Source organism: Bufo gargarizans, chromosome 3, assembly GCF_014858855.1.
Source record: "Bufo gargarizans isolate SCDJY-AF-19 chromosome 3, ASM1485885v1, whole genome shotgun sequence".
In the NCBI taxonomy this organism is placed as follows: domain Eukaryota; kingdom Metazoa; phylum Chordata; class Amphibia; order Anura; family Bufonidae; genus Bufo; species Bufo gargarizans.
The window spans coordinates 527703645-527721818 of NC_058082.1; the positions used below are offsets into that span (position 1 = coordinate 527703645).

Here is an 18174-nt window from a genome sequence, read left to right on the forward strand (position 1 = left end):
GATCTGTGGGTGACACTTATGGGGGGGGATCTGTGGGTGACACTTATGGGGGGGGATCTGTGGGTGACACTTATGGGGGGGGGATCTGTGGGTGACACTTATGGGGGGGGATCTGTGGGTGACACTTATGGGGGGGATCTGTGGGTGACACTTATGGGGGGGGATCTGTGGGTGACACTTATGGGGGGGGATCTGTGGGTGACACTTATGGGGGGGGATCTGTGGGTGACACTTATGGGGGGGGATCTGTGGGTGACACTTATGGGGGGGGATCTGTGGGTGACACTTATGGGGGGGGATCTGTGGGTGACACTTATGGGGGGGGATCTGTGGGTGACACTTATGGGGGGGGATCTGTGGGTGACACTTATGGGGGGGATCTGTGGGTGACACTTATGGGGGGGGATCTGTGGGTGACACTTATGGGGGGGGATCTGTGGTGACACTTATGGGGGGGATCTGTGGGTGACACTTATGGGGGGGGATCTGTGGGTGACCTTATGGGGGGGGATCTGTGGGTGACACTTATGGGGGGGGATCTGTGGGTGACACTTATGGGGGGGATCTGTGGGTGACACTTATGGGGGGGGATCTGTGGGTGACACTTATGGGGGGGGATCTGTGGGTGACACTTATGGGGGGGGATCTGTGGGGTGACACTTATGGGGGGGGATCTGTGGGTGACACTTATGGGGGGGATCTGTGGGTGACACTTATGGGGGGGGATCTGTGGGTGACACTTATGGGGGGGGATCTGTGGGTGACACTTATGGGGGGGGATCTGTGGGTGACACTTATGGGGGGGATCTGTGGGTGACACTTATGGGGGGGGATCTGTGGGTGACACTTATGGGGGGGATCTGTGGGTGACACTTATGGGGGGGATCTGTGGGTGACACTTATGGGGGTGACACTTATGGGGGGGATCTGTGGGTGACACTTATGGGGGGGATCTGTGGGTGACACTTATGGGGGGGATCTGTGGGTGACACTTATGGGGGGGATCTGTGGGTGACACTTATAGGGGGGATCTGTGGGTGACACTTATGGGGGGGATCTGTGGGTGACACTTATAGGGGGGATCTGTGGGTGACACTTATAGGGGGGATCTGTGGGTGACACTTATAGGGGGGATCTGTGGGTGACACTTATAGGGGGGATCTGTGGGTGACACTTATAGGGGGGATCTGTGGGTGACACTTATAGGGGGGGATCTGTGGGTGACACTTATAGGGGGGGATCTGTGGGTGACACTTATGGGGGGGATCTGTGGGTGACACTTATAGGGGGGATCTGTGGGTGACACTTATAGGGGGGGATCTGTGGGTGACACTTATAGGGGGGATCTGTGGGTGACACTTATAGGGGGGATCTGTGGGTGACACTTATAGGGGGGATCTGTGGGTGACACTTATAGGGGGGATCTGTGGGTGACACCTTATAGGGGGGATCTGTGGGTGACACTTATAGGGGGGGATCTGTGGGTGACACTTATAGGGGGGGATCTGTGGGTGACACTTATAGGGGGGATCTGTGGGTGACACTTATAGGGGGGATCTGTGGGTGACACTTATAGGGGGGATCTGTGGGTGACACTTATGGGGGGGATCTGTGGGTGACACTTATAGGGGGGATCTGTGGGTGACACTTATAGGGGGGATCTGTGGGTGACACTTATAGGGGGGATCTGTGGGTGACACTTATAGGGGGGATCTGTGGGTGACACTTATAGGGGGGGATCTGTGGGTGACACTTATAGGGGGGATCTGTGGGTGACACTTATAGGGGGGGATCTGTGGGTGACACTTATAGGGGGGATCTGTGGGTGACACTTATAGGGGGGATCTGTGGGTGACACTTATAGGGGGGATCTGTGGGTGACACTTATAGGGGGGATCTGTGGGTGACACTTATAGGGGGGATCTGTGGGTGACACTTATAGGGGGGATCTGTGGGTGACACTTATAGGGGGGATCTGTGGGTGACACTTATAGGGGGGATCTGTGGGTGACACTTATAGGGGGGATCTGTGGGTGACACTTATAGGGGGGATCTGTGGGTGACACTTATAGGGGGGATCTGTGGGTGACACTTATAGGGGGGATCTGTGGGTGACACTTATAGGGGGGATCTGTGGGTGACACTTATAGGGGGGATCTGTGGGGTGACACTTATAGGGGGATCTGTGGGTGACACTTATAGGGGGGATCTGTGGGTGACACTTATAGGGGGGATCTGTGGGTGACACTTATAGGGGGATCTGTGGGTGACCTTATAGGGGGGATCTGTGGGTGACACTTATAGGGGGGATCTGTGGGTGACACTTATAGGGGGGATCTGTGGGTGACACTTATAGGGGGGATCTGTGGGTGACACTATAGGGGGGATCTGTGGGTGACACTTATAGGGGGGATCTGTGGGTGACACTTATAGGGGGGATCTGTGGGTGACACTTATAGGGGGGATCTGTGGGTGACACTTATAGGGGGATCTGTGGGTGACACTTATAGGGGGATCTGTGGGTGACACTTATAGGGGGATCTGTGGGTGACACTTATAGGGGGGATCTGTGGGTGACACTTATAGGGGGGATCTGTGGGTGACACTTATAGGGGGGATCTGTGGGTGACACTTATAGGGGGGATCTGTGGGTGACACTTATAGGGGGGATCTGTGGGTGACACTTATAGGGGGATCTGGGGGACACTCTAGGGGGCTCTGTGGGTGACACTTATGGGGTGGGGATCTGGATGGCACTGTTATGGGGATCTGTGAATGACACTGTTATGGGGGGGGGGGGGGGGGAATCTGTGGATGACACATATATAGTATCTTATGCTACATGTCATCCACAGATCCCACCTATAATAGTGTCCCTGCGGTGTGAATGACTCCCAATACAGGGGGTGGGGGTCGCACCTGGTTTTATAATGACAGCGGGGCCCATGCAGTGACTGTATTCTACTACACGGGCCCTGCTCACTGTATATAATCTTATCTATAATTGTAGGCATTGTTAATATATAAAATATATATAAAAGTATATAAGCGCTCGTAGCAGAGAGGAGAGAGGAGGCAGTCTGGGAGGACAGGCGCTGGCAGCGTGAGTCACTACGTCATGCGCCCACGCCGCCTGCTTCATTCATAAAGTGGGTGGCGCAGGCGCGTGACGTAGTGACTCACGCTGCCAGCTCCTGTCCTCCCGCCCTGCCTCCTCCCTCCTCTCTGCTGCGAGCGCTTGTAAGTATACAGGTGCTGATTACCCTGAACTATATTACAATGTGGGGCCAGTGTAGTAGAAAACAGTCTCTGCACGGGCCCCGCTGTCATTATAAAAGCAGATACCTGCCCCCAGCCCCTCCTCCCTCTCAGCTGAAACACCCGCCGCGCGGCATTGCGTCCCAACTAATGTGGTCTGAACCTAGATTTAGTTGAATAAGGAGACTGGAAGATCTTTAGAAAGGATGGGCGGAAGTGAAGATCTTCTCCATTGTAGTCTATGAGAATTTAAACTGTCATCCAGCTTTTTAAAATGTTTGGCCTATGCTTAAAGGGCTTTTCTGGCATTTTCATACTGATGGTCTATCCTCAAGTCATCAATATGAAATCACCAGTGGCCTGGCCTCGGGGACTCCCACCAATCAGCTGTCTGAGGAAGCCATGACGTTCACCAGAGCTCCGGAGACGGCTGTGGCCTCCTCACAGCTTACCCGACGTGCTTGGTATTTCAGCTCAGCCCCATTCACTTGAATGGGACTGAGCTGCACCTAGGCCATTTGACCGATGAAAGTGATGTTAATTGGCCCAGGAAGAGGTCTAAGAGCGCTGCGGCATCTTCATACTACTAATCAGCAGGGATGCCGAGAGTTGAAGCCCTGCAGGTCTGATTGCCACTGGTACGTCAAACAGCTGATCAACAGGTGTGCCAAGGGGCAGACCCCAAAATGTCTAAAGATAACCCATCAATGTTATAAGGCTAGATAACCTCTTTAAGTAAGCATCCAGGTAATAGGGTGCAACCAATAAAACTTTTCACAGCATTTCCATAAAAATGTATCCCTTGACAACCTCAGTCATACATGTACAACATAAGTCATCACTATAAAGATGCCCACCACTCGTGCCATAACCGTCGGGTTTCTGCTGTTTCAAATGGCAGAGGCCCAGGGCCTTAAAGCCAATCGCAGACATTTAACCCCCCCCCCCAGATGCTGTGGTCAAATGAGATCACTGCATCTGAGCAATGAAAATGCATGAGCCAATAGAAAAATAGTTTAGTGCTCTCATTAAGAGAAACAAAATAAGAGTATTGCAGGTTTGATACCTTTTGAGCCAAGTGGTGTAATGCTCATAATAGCCTCCTTGCTGAGATCAGGGAAGCTGTTTAATGCCAGTGATAGCCTGGAGCCTGCTTGAAGCTCTGATGCCTATCACTAGTATATTCCAATACCGGCCTGCAGGTGGCAGCATTGTATTGGAATATACTGAATGCAGTGTTCTCAAAGGATAATCATCCATCACAGAACAGAATTGGCAAACTAAATATCGCTTGTTATAGTCACCTGGGTGATATAAAAAAAAAAAAGTTTAAAAGTTTCTAAAATATAAAAATTTAAAATATAAAAAGTTCAAATCACCTCACTTTTACCAAAATTAAAATAAAAATAAATTTCATTAAAAACATAGGCATTGCCATGCCTGAAAACGTCTGTACTAATAAAATATTTATGGCCAAATGGCCATTTGTTTGTTGACTTCACCTCCACAAAAAATTGAATAAAAAAGGTGATCAAAAAGTCTTACACATCCCAAAGTAAAGAAGGCCAAAAAGGAGTCCCCACAAAGCATCATAGAGATAAAAATATATTTTTTTAAGTTATAGGGTTTAGAATATGGCAATAATAAGAAAAAAAAATTACAAACTATTTTTTTTCAGTATTGAAAAACTATCCAAATGTGGTATCGTTGTAATCGTACTGACACTGAAAATGAAAGTAACAGGTCAGTTTTACCACATAGGGAACACCATAAAAACAAAACCCATAAAACTGTGGTGGAACTGCATTTTCTTTCCAATTCCACCCTATTTGGAATTAGTTTCCGTCTCCCCACTACATTATATGCAATATTAAATGGTGTCATTAGAAAGTATGACTTGTGCCCAGAAAAAGAAAGCCCTCATACAGCTATGTGAATGAAAAAATAAAAGTGTTATGGCTTTGGGAAGTCAGGGAATAAAAAACAAAAAATAGCAAAAATTGAAAACTGCCAGGTCCTCTAAGGATTTAAGAAGTAACCTGACTGGTTGCAATAGGCAACTCCTCCACTTTTCCCCTGCACTTGTTTCAATAAATTTCTTCCGTTGCCACTATCATCGCCAAGATCACCTGGAAGTACACTTTTGAATTTCAGATGGTCTAAACAACTAGTAAGCCAGTAAATCAAAAACTACATAAAAATAAAAAAATTCAAACTGACCACGTGCATTCTCCTCGCAACCTCCAGTGCCTTTTGTTTAGCAGTTTCAATAGCATATTCATATGGAGCAGAAAACTGGGACTTGTCAAGGGTCTCTTTGAACCAAGATGGAACCACTTCAAAACGTAGGCCCTGCAATTTTAAATGAAAACATGTTAACTCACATTTTAAAGACAAGCTTAAAGGGGTTGTCCGGGTTCAGACCTGAACCCGGACATACCCAGAATTTTACCCAGGCAGCCCCCCTGACAAGAGCATCGGAACAGTTCATGCTCCAATGCTCTCCTTTGCCCTGCGCTGAATCGCGCACGGCAAAGGCATTTTGTGGAGTTCCGGTGACGAACCGGGCTCTCCTTCGGGCTGCCAAGCGGAGGCTTCCGCCCAGCAGTGAGCCCAGTGACGTCACCGGTACTGATGGGCGGGATTTAGCGCTGCTCTAGCCTGTAAAACAGCTAGGGCAGGGCTAAAGCCCGCCCATCAGAGCCGGTGACTTCACCGAACACAATGCTGGGCGGAAGCCTCCGCCCAGCAGTGTTATAGTAAATAAAAGAGCCCTTGCCCTGCACAGGGCAAGGGAGAGCACCGGAGCATGGACTGCTCAGATGCTCATTTTAGGGGGGGCTGCCTGGGTGAAATTATGGGTATGTCCGGGTTCAGCTTTCACTTCAGCAAACTACTACAAGGCACTTACTACTGTATTGTGATTGTCCATATTGTTCCAGGAGTTAAAACCACCCTACAATCCATCAGTGGTGGCTGTTCTTGCACACTACAGGAAAAGGAGCACACATAGGTCGATGCTTTTTTCTATAGTGTACAAGCACGACCACTGCTGCTGGATGGTGGTCGTAAGCCCTAGATATGAGCAGTGTATAATGTAATGAAAAAATGAATGAAGCCAGCAAAGGAGGCAAAATGGACAATCACAATACATTGGGAAATTTGGACATTTTTCCAGTTTGGCTTTTTTAGGAAAACTGAATGGAAATACCAATTTTTTCTTCTTAAAGTGGGTCTTATGGGGCAAATACTAATGAGAGCTTTCATTATGGTATCGCTCATTAGAACAGGATGACCGGGAAGTGGTGAATTCAGCGCTCCCCCCCCCCCCCCGCTGAGCAGCAACAGGTCACAGCTCAGGCTAATAATGTAATAATATTCCCTGAAGCAGAGGACACTGGGGACAACAATATCTGGTGTCTCTTCGAGTTCCATGCTTTGTACAAACCCTGCAGCTCTTCTGTAGGGTAGTTTGGTTCCAGTATGAGGAAGAATGTCATGGAAATGTCTTTCACTCAGCCTTGGACCCAAAAGCTCACAGGGCTATTATCTGTTGGGTACAGCAGTGACGTTATAATTTCCTCTTAAAAATTGATTAGAAATTTTGTTTATAGAGCTGAGAACATGGGTTTGCTAGATCACCGCTAGCACATCCGCAATACCCAGTGCCCATAGCTCTGTGTGCTTTTATTGTGTAAAAAAAACTATTTGATACATATGCAAATTAACCTGAGATGAGTCCTGTATGTCAGATGAATCAGGGACAGGACTCATCTCAGGTTAATTTGCATATGTATCAAATCGGGTTTTTTACACAATAAAAGCACACAGAGCTATGGGGACTGGATATTGCAGATGTGCTAGCGGCCATCTAGCAACCCATGTCCTCAGCTCTATACACAAAATCCCAGTGACAGGTTCCCTTTAACGACACCGAGCTGCTCTTCAGCATGTGCGTGTCTACAACTAAGACGCACTGGGACTACGCACACAATTGTCATGGATTGTGCAGAGTATTAAAACATCCTTATCTTATCTTTGTATTTCACATCCAGCAATTCTGAGCTAGACAGCGACTGTGGGAAGCCCCTCTTGTTCCTTCTAGGTGTCCAACAGGACACGGTACCCCTCTCATACAAGTGTCTGAACAGTGAAACACATGTATAGTAGTTCTCTACATACAGATAGGAGCCTTGTCTTAGTAGTCGAATCATTAGACAATTTTTCCATTTGTGCCCATATAGGATGGGTAATGAGGGGGTCCAACTGGCTCTTCTATCCTTCGTACACCCTAAATGTATACGTGTAGCCGGTACTAGGGTTGTTGCGATACCAAAATTTTGATTCGATTTCGATACCATAAAAAAGTATTGTGATACTCGATACCATTTGCTATCACCCGGAAAAAATAAAACACCCAAAAAGCTGCGTGCACTCCACATTTAAAAAATGGCGAATCGCGCAGTTTCAATTTTTTTTTCCTGTTCAGGCGTTTACCGCATAGGAGATTTTTTCATATTTTAATAGTTTGGACTTTTCAGATGTGGCGATATAATATATATACACAATAAATAAATTAACATATGTAAAATTAGGAAAGGGGGTGATTTATACTTAATAATTTGGTGTGTTTATTTTTACATTTTTTTTTTTAAATAACTATGTTTTCATTATTTGTCCTATTCACCCTAATAGAGCTCTATTAGGGTGAATAGGATCTCGCACATCTCCCTGCTGCCCTGTACTTTGTGCACACAGCAGCAGGGAGATTACTATGGCAGCCAGGGCTTTAGTAGCGTCCTGGCTGCCATAGTAACCAATCAGAGCCCCAGGATTACACTGCTGGGGCTCCGATCAGAAGTTGCCACTCCCACCAATGAAGAGGAGGGGAGGAGAACCTGTGGCCACTGCCACCAATAATTTTAATACTGGGGAGTTGAGAGGGGGGGGGGCGCACTGTGCCACCAATGATTTTAATACTGGGGAGGGGGGTGGGCGCACTGCGCCATCAAAGATAATTAACCTTTAATACAGTAGGCAGGTGCCGGCAGCAGAATCACATAGCTGGGAGCTGCGATCAGCGGCAGTTAACCATTTAGGTGCCGCACCTGAGGGGTTAACTGCCGCTGATCGCGGCTATATTCTGTTGCCGGCACCTGTATTTGTATTAAACGTTAACTTTCCTTGGTGGTGCAGTGCGCCCGCCCCTCCCTCACCCCTCTCTCTTCTTATTGGCAGCAGCGGCACAGGGGGAGGGAGAGAGTGACTCCTTTCCACTGATGTTAGTATCGACAAATGTCAAATCCCGGTATCGTATCGATACCGGGACAAAAGTATCGATTGGGCATCGATATTACGATACCTGTACCAACCCTAGCCAGTACCACTTTTGCATAACTTGTACATCTTGACACGGTACCTAGCACGTTTAATCTTGGGGTATAAATTTATTTTCATTTTCCATTAATGTATGAGACAAGGGGCCTCAGTTTATAATGTTTGTCTTACCCAGTTGGATTGGACTGCGACAAAGGGAGTTGAAATGTAAAAATCTCAACAAAATTTGGTAGACGTGACCATCACAGGTGTAAAAACTGGCATATGATGTATATGATGTATGGGATGTGTGGACCAGTAGGTTGTCAGCTCAGCTTTTTGGGCGATTCCCATGTTGAATGTTAGGGCAAGGATTTTTTTTAATTTCTGGCACATTAGTTGGCTTCCAAAACTTGGGTTTTGCGCAAGATGAATTTGGATTGTCTGCCAAATATTGCTGGGCATGTATTTGTCTGATGCACAAGGTCCTGTAAAAAGTTCCTCGGTAATAAAAAGCTTTAAAAAAAAAAAGTGGAGAAAAAAGGAGATTTTTGTGAAACTCACCTGTAAAATCTTTTTCTCGTCTTTTCCATTGGGGGACACAGACCATGGGTATAGCTTAGAGGTATTAGTAGGAGGGACACTATGCAAATGAAAGAGCTCCTCCTCCTCGGGCTATACCCCCAGACTCCACCAGGAGGAACTCAGGCGTTGCACAAGCAGTAGGAGAAGGAGCAAGAAAAAATCATGGAAACCATCGGACCAAGCCATAAGGTCCAACCAGAAACAGAAAAACTGAACTAAAGACCCCTCCTGCAACAGGAATAATGGGTGGGAGCTGTGTCCCCCAATGGAAAAGACGAGAAAAAGATTTTACAGGTGAGTTTCACAAAAATCTCCTTTTCTCGTGCTTTTTTCCATTGGGGGACACAGACCATGGGACGTCCAAAAGCAGTCCATGGGGTGGGAAAAAATACCAGCACCGCCAGGAGGAACGCCCCAACGGTCAAACAGGAACCACAGCCTGCAAAACCCTGCGGCCAAAGCCGCATCAGCCGAAGCCAGTGAATGCAACTGACAAAAATTTGCAAAGGTATGCAAGGACGACCAGGTGGCCGCCGTACACAGCTGAGACGCAGAGGCACGACTGCGTCTTGCCCAGGAAGCCCCCTCCGCCCCAATGGAGAGAACGGCAATTCTAGCCGGGGGAACTCCACCACAAGCGTGACAAGCCGCGGAAATAGCCAAGCAGATCCAGAGCGCCAAGAACGGCGGACTGAAGCAGTAGCCGCGAGACACACCTCCAGGACCCGTACAACATCCAGGGAATGCAGAGTGCATTCCTTGGGGTTAGCCGGAGAAGGACAAAAGGAAGGCAGGACAAGATCCTCATCAAGGCGGAAGGGAGAGACCACCCTGGGCAAAAAGAAGGGGACTGGACGGAGCACAACTTAATCCTGGTGGAAAACCAGAAAGGCTCCTGACAGGAAAGAGCGGCCAGCTCCGACACCAGTCTGACTTAAAAGCTCGTGATGGGACGTGAACTCACAGCCACTGCATAATAGCCCAGAACTTTAATCACTACGCTATGTAGCTGTATCAGAAGCTATGGTCACAAGGAAGTCCAGATGAGAACAGTCAGAGAGACCCTCCTCAAAGGCTCGAAGGGGGCCGACTGCAGAGCGCGCAGAACCAAATTGAGATCCCAAGGAGACAAAGGGGGAACATACGGGGAACCGAATGCGCCACCCCCGAAGAAAGGTCACCACCGGACCCTTAAGAGCAAGGGACCTCTGACGGCCCGCGCCGAAACCTGACCTTACAGGGAACTAAGCGACAGTCCCTGCACAAGCCCAGACTGAAGAAAAGACAGTACCATCAAGATGGAAAACCGAAGGGGAGGGAACCCCGAACCCTCAAAAAAGGATAGGAAGGCCATCCAGGTACGATAGTAAATCCGGGAGGAAGAAGACTTCCCCGGACTGATCATGGTCCTAACCACTGAATCCGAGAACCCCATCTTTATCAGGATGGCGGTTTCAACAGTCACGCCGGTAAACGAAGAGACCGCAAATTCCGGTGGAAGAACGGGCCCTGAGACAGTAGGTCCTGTCCGTCGGGAAGAGGCCATGGGGCGTCCGCCAGCAACCGAGCCACGTCCGAAAAAACCACGCGCGGCGAGGCCACTCTGGGGTGATGAGAACGGTCGGAGTCCCTTCCGCCTCGAACTGGCGTAGACCCTTTGGTAGGAGAGGAAAACAGAGGAGGCTGAAGTCCTGCCACGGAGACACCTGCGCATCCATCCGTACGCCTCCGGATCTCGGGCGCGAGCCAGGACCACTGGGATCTTGTTGTTGAACCCGGACGCCATTAAGTCCACATCCGGACGGTCCCATCTGTGGCAGATTTCCTCGAACCCTTCTGGATGCAGAGACCACCCGCTTGGATCCACCGTGTTGTGGCTTAGAAAGTCCGCTGTCCAGTTGTCCACTCCTGGAATGCAAACTGCTGACAACACCGGAACGTGCGTCTCCGCCCACGTCAGAATTCTCTTCACCTCCTGCATCACCATGCGGCTGCGGGTCCCGCCCTGATGGTCGATATAGGCCACGGCCGCGGCATTGCCCGTTTGAACCCGCACTGGGAGGCCCGCAAGGAGAGAGGTCCAATAGGAGAGAGAGAGTGGAAAAAATCGCCCTCAGTTCCAGAAAGTTGATTGGAAGGCGAGACTCTGCCGCCGACCAAATTCCTTGAACCGTGCGAGACTGGAAAACGCCCCCCCAACCCAGGATGCTGGCATCGGTGGCGGCGATCGTCCAGGAGAATGCGAGAAAGGAACTCCCCGACCTCAGGTTCTTTGGGAACAGCCACCAAGGGAGAGCTGCCCGAACTCGCTGAAAGGTAAAGGATCTCCTGTTGCGCCAGGCGAGTGTGAAACTGGGCATATGGAAGGCCTCGAAAGAGGCTACCATAAGACCCAGGACCTGCAAGTATTCCCGAATGGAGAGGCACGGGGAGCGCAGCAGATGCGACACTGCCCCCTGGACCTGGGAGGACTTGAAGGCTGGTAGAATACTTAGGCAGCCGAGGTGTCCAAAATCACCCTCCGGAAGGAGAGCCTCTGGGACGGGAAGAGGCAGGAGTTTGGGAAAGTTACCAGCCAGCCGAACCGTTCCAGGGTCTGAACAGTGATCCGGACGCTGTCCGTGGTCTGCGGTAGAGAGGGGGGCCTCTATCCGGATATCGTCCCGATAGGGCAGCAAAGGAATGCCCCTGGTACGAAGAAGCGCCATGAGCGGTCCAGGACCGTGGCAAGGACCCGCGGGGTGGTCGCCAACCCGAAGGAAGGGCGACAAACTGACAGTGTCGACCCATAATGGCGAAGCGCAGGAATCGATGGTGGGATTCCGCAATCGGGACATGTGATAGGCCTAGGAGCAGCAGGGCGGGCTGACTGGGCCCTCTAGTGCCGGGAAGGCTGGTGCAAAGGAAGGGCTCTTTGCGGGCGACCTGAGACCCCCGGCGGAGGAAGCAGGCGACGGCCTACCAGATGAGAAACGGCAAAAGGCATGCAGAGATGAACTCGTCCAGCTGATCCCCATAAGGTCTGGAAACCCCAAAGGGGAGATTAGCAAGGGAACGCTTGGTGGAGGCGTCAGCATCCCACACCTTCAATCAAATCTCTTCGCGCTGAGTGACAGAGATGGCCAACCTGCGGGCAAAGAGGGAAACAATGTCCCTAGAAGCTTCGCAAAGAATCTTAGAAGCCTGAGACATCTGGAGAACCAACTCCAGTGTGTTAGTAGCCGCATCTCGTACCGCCAGTTCCTGGTGGTGGTGTTGTAACCACACCGAGAGAGCACTGGCTACCCCTGCTGAGTGAAAGGTAGGTCACAGGGACGCGCTGCCAGCGAAAAAAGGACCTGGAAGAGAGTCTATGCGTCTGTCTACAGCATCCTGGAAAGAGGAACTGACTAAGACAGGAAGGGCCACATAATTGGCTAATCCGGCCACCGGAGGATCCACCTTAGGGGGAGGAGACACCTCTCCTCGCCGTCAGCAGGGAAAGGAAAGTATATTCATGCGCTGGGTGGTCGAGAACCTTATTAAGACCACCCCAGGCCCTGGACATGACCGCGGAAAAATCCCTCATGGACCGGGAACATGGTAGTCTCCGACTGCCTGGACGGAAAAAGGGGGAACTCCTGACCAGTGGAAGGAGGAGAATCCCCTTGGAGAATAAAGGTGTCTCGGACAGTCACCACTAAGTCAGCCACCCTGGTGGAGAGCTTAGGCGAGGGGTCCCGCTCCATGACCTAATCAGAGCCGGAAATTCTCCTTCAGACTTGCGCTCCCTAAGGGAGGGGAGAGTCGCCCGAACGCGCCTCTAGACGAGGGGGGGGGGGGGGGGGGAGAGCCAGAGCCATCCGAGGAGGGATGCTGCTGCTCACGCTCCCTGTTAGTAGTCGGGCGTCTTCTGTGGAAAACCACTTAGAGAGGTGGTTGGCGTCACAGGATTTGAAAATGCCCTATAGTCCAAAAAGGACCTGGCTCGTCCGAGCCGGATAATTCTCCTTCGGATTACTCTCCCTAGGGAGGGGGAAGAGCAGTCCGCAAGCGCCACCGGCGAGGTGAGGGGGGTGGAGAGACGGAGACATCCGAGGTGGGATGCTGCCGCTCACGCTGCCTCTTCGTAGTCAGTCACCCACTGTGGGGACCACTGAGAGAGATGGAGTCGTTAGCGCCACAGGATTAAAGGACATGGTTGCCTTGGCGACTAAGACCAATTTAGCGGCCGCGCTGGACATGGCAGATGCCCAAGCGGGGACCGCAGGCCCCCAGGGACGTGGAGGAGGGGTGGAGGAGGGGGGTAAGGCAGGGATGCAGGTAATACTTATCTGCTCCTGCAGAACTTCTCCTGCAGAACTTCTCCCTCGACTCCAGGACCAGCAGGGATGCACCTCATCAGGCTTCTGACTCCTTGTCCAGGAGTGCAGTGTTCTGGTGGAGGGTGGCAGCAGGAGACCCAGTAGCTGGTGGGATACCGGAGCTGCAGGTCGAGCCCGGATCCACTTGTCTTCTTTGGGGGGCAATGGAGGCAGCCAGGCAGCGTCCAAGGACGGCAGCGGGCATTCCACGGGGGACCAGGAAGGCGCCATGCCGACCTGTGTCCCCATCTAGAATAATATAAACAATTTTTGAAGGCTGAAAGGGGCTTTGAACTCAGAAAGCCTGGACATGGGGCAGCAGCAGCAGTACCACTGAGCTACCAGCTTGCCTGGCACAAAACGGAGTAGAGTGATGAGGAGCTGCACGGCCATGAGCAAACAGAGTCTCCGGTGTAAGGAGAGTCAGAGCGGCATGCCGAGGCTCCGCCTCCCCGAACGCGTCATTATGGCGCGAAAAAAGCGCGCGAAAAATAAGCGCGCGCGCGAAAATATGCGCGAAAAAAAGCGCACGCGCAAAAATAAGCGCACGCGCGAAAATATGCGCGAAAATAAGCGCGCGCGTGATTTAAACAAACACCACGTGGAGGAGCGGCCTGCCGGCGGGCGCTGAGGGAGCGCAGCAGCCAAGGCCCGACGAGAGAAGCGCTGAAGCCCACAGTTTAAGGGGGAAGAGATGCCAGTACTCCAGTGCCAAAATGAAGAAAGTGCCCCATCAGGATCCTTCTTCAAGTTCACCCAGGTAGCCACAGACAAATAGACACAGAGGGAGGGGGAGGGATTGGGCAACACTTATCTGCTCAGCATGCTCCCTCGATGTCCAGACCAGCAGGGATGCGCCTCTTCAGACTTCTGACTCCAATCCAGGAGAACAGTGCTCTGGAGGAGGGTAGGCAGCAGGCGTCCCAGCAGCTGGTGGGATGCCGGAGCTAACAGGTCGAGCCCGGATCCACTTATCTTCTTGGGGGGAAATGGAGGCAGCCAGGCAACGTCCCAAAGACGGCGGCGGGCACTCCACGGGGGACCAGGAAGGCGCCATGCCGACCTGTGTCCCCATCTAGAATAAAAATAACAAAAAGGAGTAGAATCAGAGAGTGTCAACCTCCTTCACCAGACACTAAGCAAAGACTGAGTTCCTCCTGGTGGAGTCTGGGGGTATAGCCCGAGGAGGAGGAGCTCTTTCATTTGCATAGTGTCCCTCCTACTAATACCTCTAAGCTATACCCATGGTCTGTGTCCCCCAATGGAAAAAAGCACGAGAAATGTTCATTTTGTACATGAATGCCAGCTTGTGCTGTAAATGGCAGAATGCTTGGCGTGTTACTTGAGAGGGACCCGACTATGGACTTCAGTACTGGTAGTTCCATGCCCAGGTTCACTGCTCTGTTCGCCACTGCTGCAACTAGCACATCACTGCTGGTACTCGCTGGGCATTCTTTATTGCTGGCAACTAAACTCTGCCGCCTTCTCTGGATTTTTTGTGGCATGTGGGTGTCACAATCAGAAGCACCAGAGCTTGCAGTTAATATGTCGCTGCCTTCAATGGGTTCATACTCAGAACCTGAATCTTCCACACAACTTTACTCACTCGGGGAACCAAGAAAGACATGCATCTTCAGCAGGCAGAAATCCATGTGCCATTTTATTTTATATAAAAGACCAAAAATGTGTCCAAATATATGTATAAAATAGGTGTCCATGCGTATGTATGATTTTTCTTTTTATGAAAAAAACACCTAAAAAAAAAAAACACCTATATGTGTGTGTATGAAACACACAAAAATTCTAACTACTAGCAAAAGTACTATTACGGCGGTACTGGAGTGATGGCTTAGGGTACTTTCACACTAGCGTTTTTCTTTTTTGGCATATAGTTCCGTCACAGGGGCTCTATACCGGAAAATAACTGATCAGTTTTATCCCCATGCATTCTGAATGGAGAGTAATCAGTTCAGGATGTCTTCAGTTCAGTCGTTTTAACTGATCAGGCAAAAGATAAAACCGTAGCATGCTAAGGTTTTATCTCCGGCGAAAAAAAACTGAAGACTTGCCTGAATGCGATCCGGCATTTTTTCCCATAGGAACGTATTAGTGCCGGATCCGGCATTCAGAATACCGGATCCGTCCTTCTGGTCTGCGCATGCGCAGACTGAAAAAAAAAAAGGTGAAAAAAATAAATGCCGGATCCGTTTTGCCAGATGACACCGGAAAGACGGATCCGGCATTTCATTGCATTTTTTCGACTGATCAGGATCCTGATCAGTCTTAAAAATGCCTGATCAGTCTTACTAATGCCATCAGTTTGCATACGTTTTGCCTGATCCGGCAGGCAGTTCCGGCGACGGAACTGCTTGCCGGATCTCTCTGCCGCAAGTGTGAAAGTACCCTTATCTCGAGGATAGGACATCATTCGTAAGGGTTGGAAACCCCCTTTAACCACCTGTTTTGCCCAGGTCCAGCTCCTGCAGTGGGAAAAGTAGCTAGCTGGAGGGCGGAGGGCTGCTTTAGATGCTGCTTATCTCCTGAATGGTAGCAGCTAGAAACATGCAACTGGTCTTGTTTGGAAGCTGATATTCCAAAAGATAAAATGACAGCTTAAGTCCAAGCAACAGAGGAAATATCACTGTTAGAAATCAGGTTTTCACATCTGGATGCTGCATTCACAGCATCCAGATTTCTAACAGTGATCTCTTCCCCTGTACTGAACATATTGCTGTCATTCTGGTACTGCCTGAAAGTTTGGAATGTCAGCTTTCATTTCTCTAGCTGGTACCAAACCAGAGATATGAGCAGCTAAAGAAGCTGCCCCCACCCAGGTCAGTCTGGCTCTTTCCCCCTAAAAATAAAATAAGAAAAAGTTATTATACGCTATATATACACACACCGCAAAAATGGTTCCTAAAAAAAACTGCAACTAATTCCGCAATATTAAAATTTTGAATAAAAAAATAAAAATAAAAAACACTGCTGGAACACAAAGGGGGGAAATATTATTGGTCCTTAAGGCTAAAATTATGTCACTAAGGGGTTAAAATGTAATAGTGCCCCCCGAGTTGTGCGCCAACAACATTTACTGCAGACACACATTAAAAAGTGATAGCAAAAAGAAAACGGCTGCACACCATCACACACACAAACAACAGAGCCAAGAAATGGGGACCATTCCAAATAAAAGTGGTATCATACCTACCATAAATCAGTCAATGGAAGCTCCCAGCGCACACATCCGATCAAACGCGTGTCGGGCCCATCTACCATCACACGTGTGTGCTGGGAGCTTCCATTGACTGATTTATGGTAGGTATGATACCACTTTTAATTGGAATGGTCCCCATTTCTTGGCTCTGTTGTTTGTGTGTGTGATGGTGTGCAGCCATTTTTTATTTTTTTTTATAATCATGCTTGCTTCATGGATATGCACCTGTCATTTCTGAAGGTTCTAGTCTAAATTTTCTTGTAGTATACATTAAAAAGTGACATTTTTGGGAGTTTTTTTTTTAAGGTGACTGTTAGGAGGTTAAAGAGGACTTTCACTGGTCCTGACGCTACAATAGTATTACCCGACAGTGTTGGGCTTTATTAGGAGATGTCAGGGTGCTTGTTCTTTTTCACATTGGCTGCTCAGTTCCACTGTTGCCGCTCTGTATGCTAATTAGTAGCATCGGTACAGGGAGGAGGAGACGGGCAGGTTTCTCAATGGGCGGCTCCAGGGAGAAGGTGGGCTGTTTTTTCTCTCTGGCTATGATGCTCTCCACTGCGAATGGGCAGCTCACAGCTAGGGAGAAGGATACGCCCATTGAGAAACACGGGCATCTCCTCCTCCCTGTACCGATGCTAATAAGCATACACGGCAGAAAAAGAGAACAGGGGCACAGCGGGGGAACGGAGCAGCCAATGTGAAAAAGTGCCCTGACATCACCTAATAAAGCCCTACACTGCCAGGTAATAATATTGTAACGTCAGGACCAGTGAAACGTCCCCTTTAATTCAATTTCAACTCAGTCTCAGTCCAAGAAAAAAGTTAGTCACAGGAATGAAATGAGTAGGGGTATGTGCTAGGTACACCTACATGCCCAGTTCTTACCACATTGGAAAGTATATCTTGTCTCCGAGGCGATGCGCTGGCCAGCACGACCCGTTTTCCTGCCAGTTTTGTAATAACCGGATTCAGCAGCATTTTATTTCTGTAACCACAGAACTTTAGACTCCTAATTAAAAGAACAGGTATAGGATTAAATAGGGTAAGAAGAAATCAAATGAGGCCACACATGTGAAAAAGATAACAGTAATTTTGGATCCAGCTTTATTTTTATCATTTATTGTTATTTTCCCTTCCGTTAACCCTTCTCCGACCACGGGAACCCCTGCCGATCAACTGTTCAAAAAGGCAGTGGTGCTCTCAGCTTTTTCTAGGCCAGTGACAACACATCCATTGGTCACATGACCTAGGCGGACGCAGCTGAGCCCCACTGAAGTGAATGAGGCTGAGCACGAAACCAAGCACAGCCGCTATACAATGTACGGCACTGTGCATGGTGAGCACGAAAAGGGCCGCGGCATTAACAGCAGCGCCGGTGCCTTCTCAAGCAGCTGATCGGCGGGGGTCACGGGTGTCGGAATCACACTGATCAAATACTGATGACGTACCCTGATG

The 18174-nt window shown here is 49.6% G+C and overlaps 1 protein-coding gene across 2 annotated transcripts in view; it reads right to left on the reverse strand.

Moving 5' to 3' along the window:
* Nucleotides 1–18174, reverse strand: part of ASMTL (acetylserotonin O-methyltransferase like) — a 94369-nt gene that overhangs the window by 67178 nt on the left and 9017 nt on the right. For both annotated transcript variants that reach the window (XM_044284021.1, XM_044284020.1), the window contains exons 2-3: nucleotides 17605–17728; nucleotides 5479–5610 (exon numbers count right to left, since the gene is read on the reverse strand). In XM_044284021.1, coding sequence (XP_044139956.1) covers nucleotides 5479–5610; nucleotides 17605–17697 — 225 coding nt within the window. In that variant the 5' untranslated portion in view covers nucleotides 17698–17728. The remainder of the gene's footprint in view (nucleotides 1–5478; nucleotides 5611–17604; nucleotides 17729–18174) is intronic.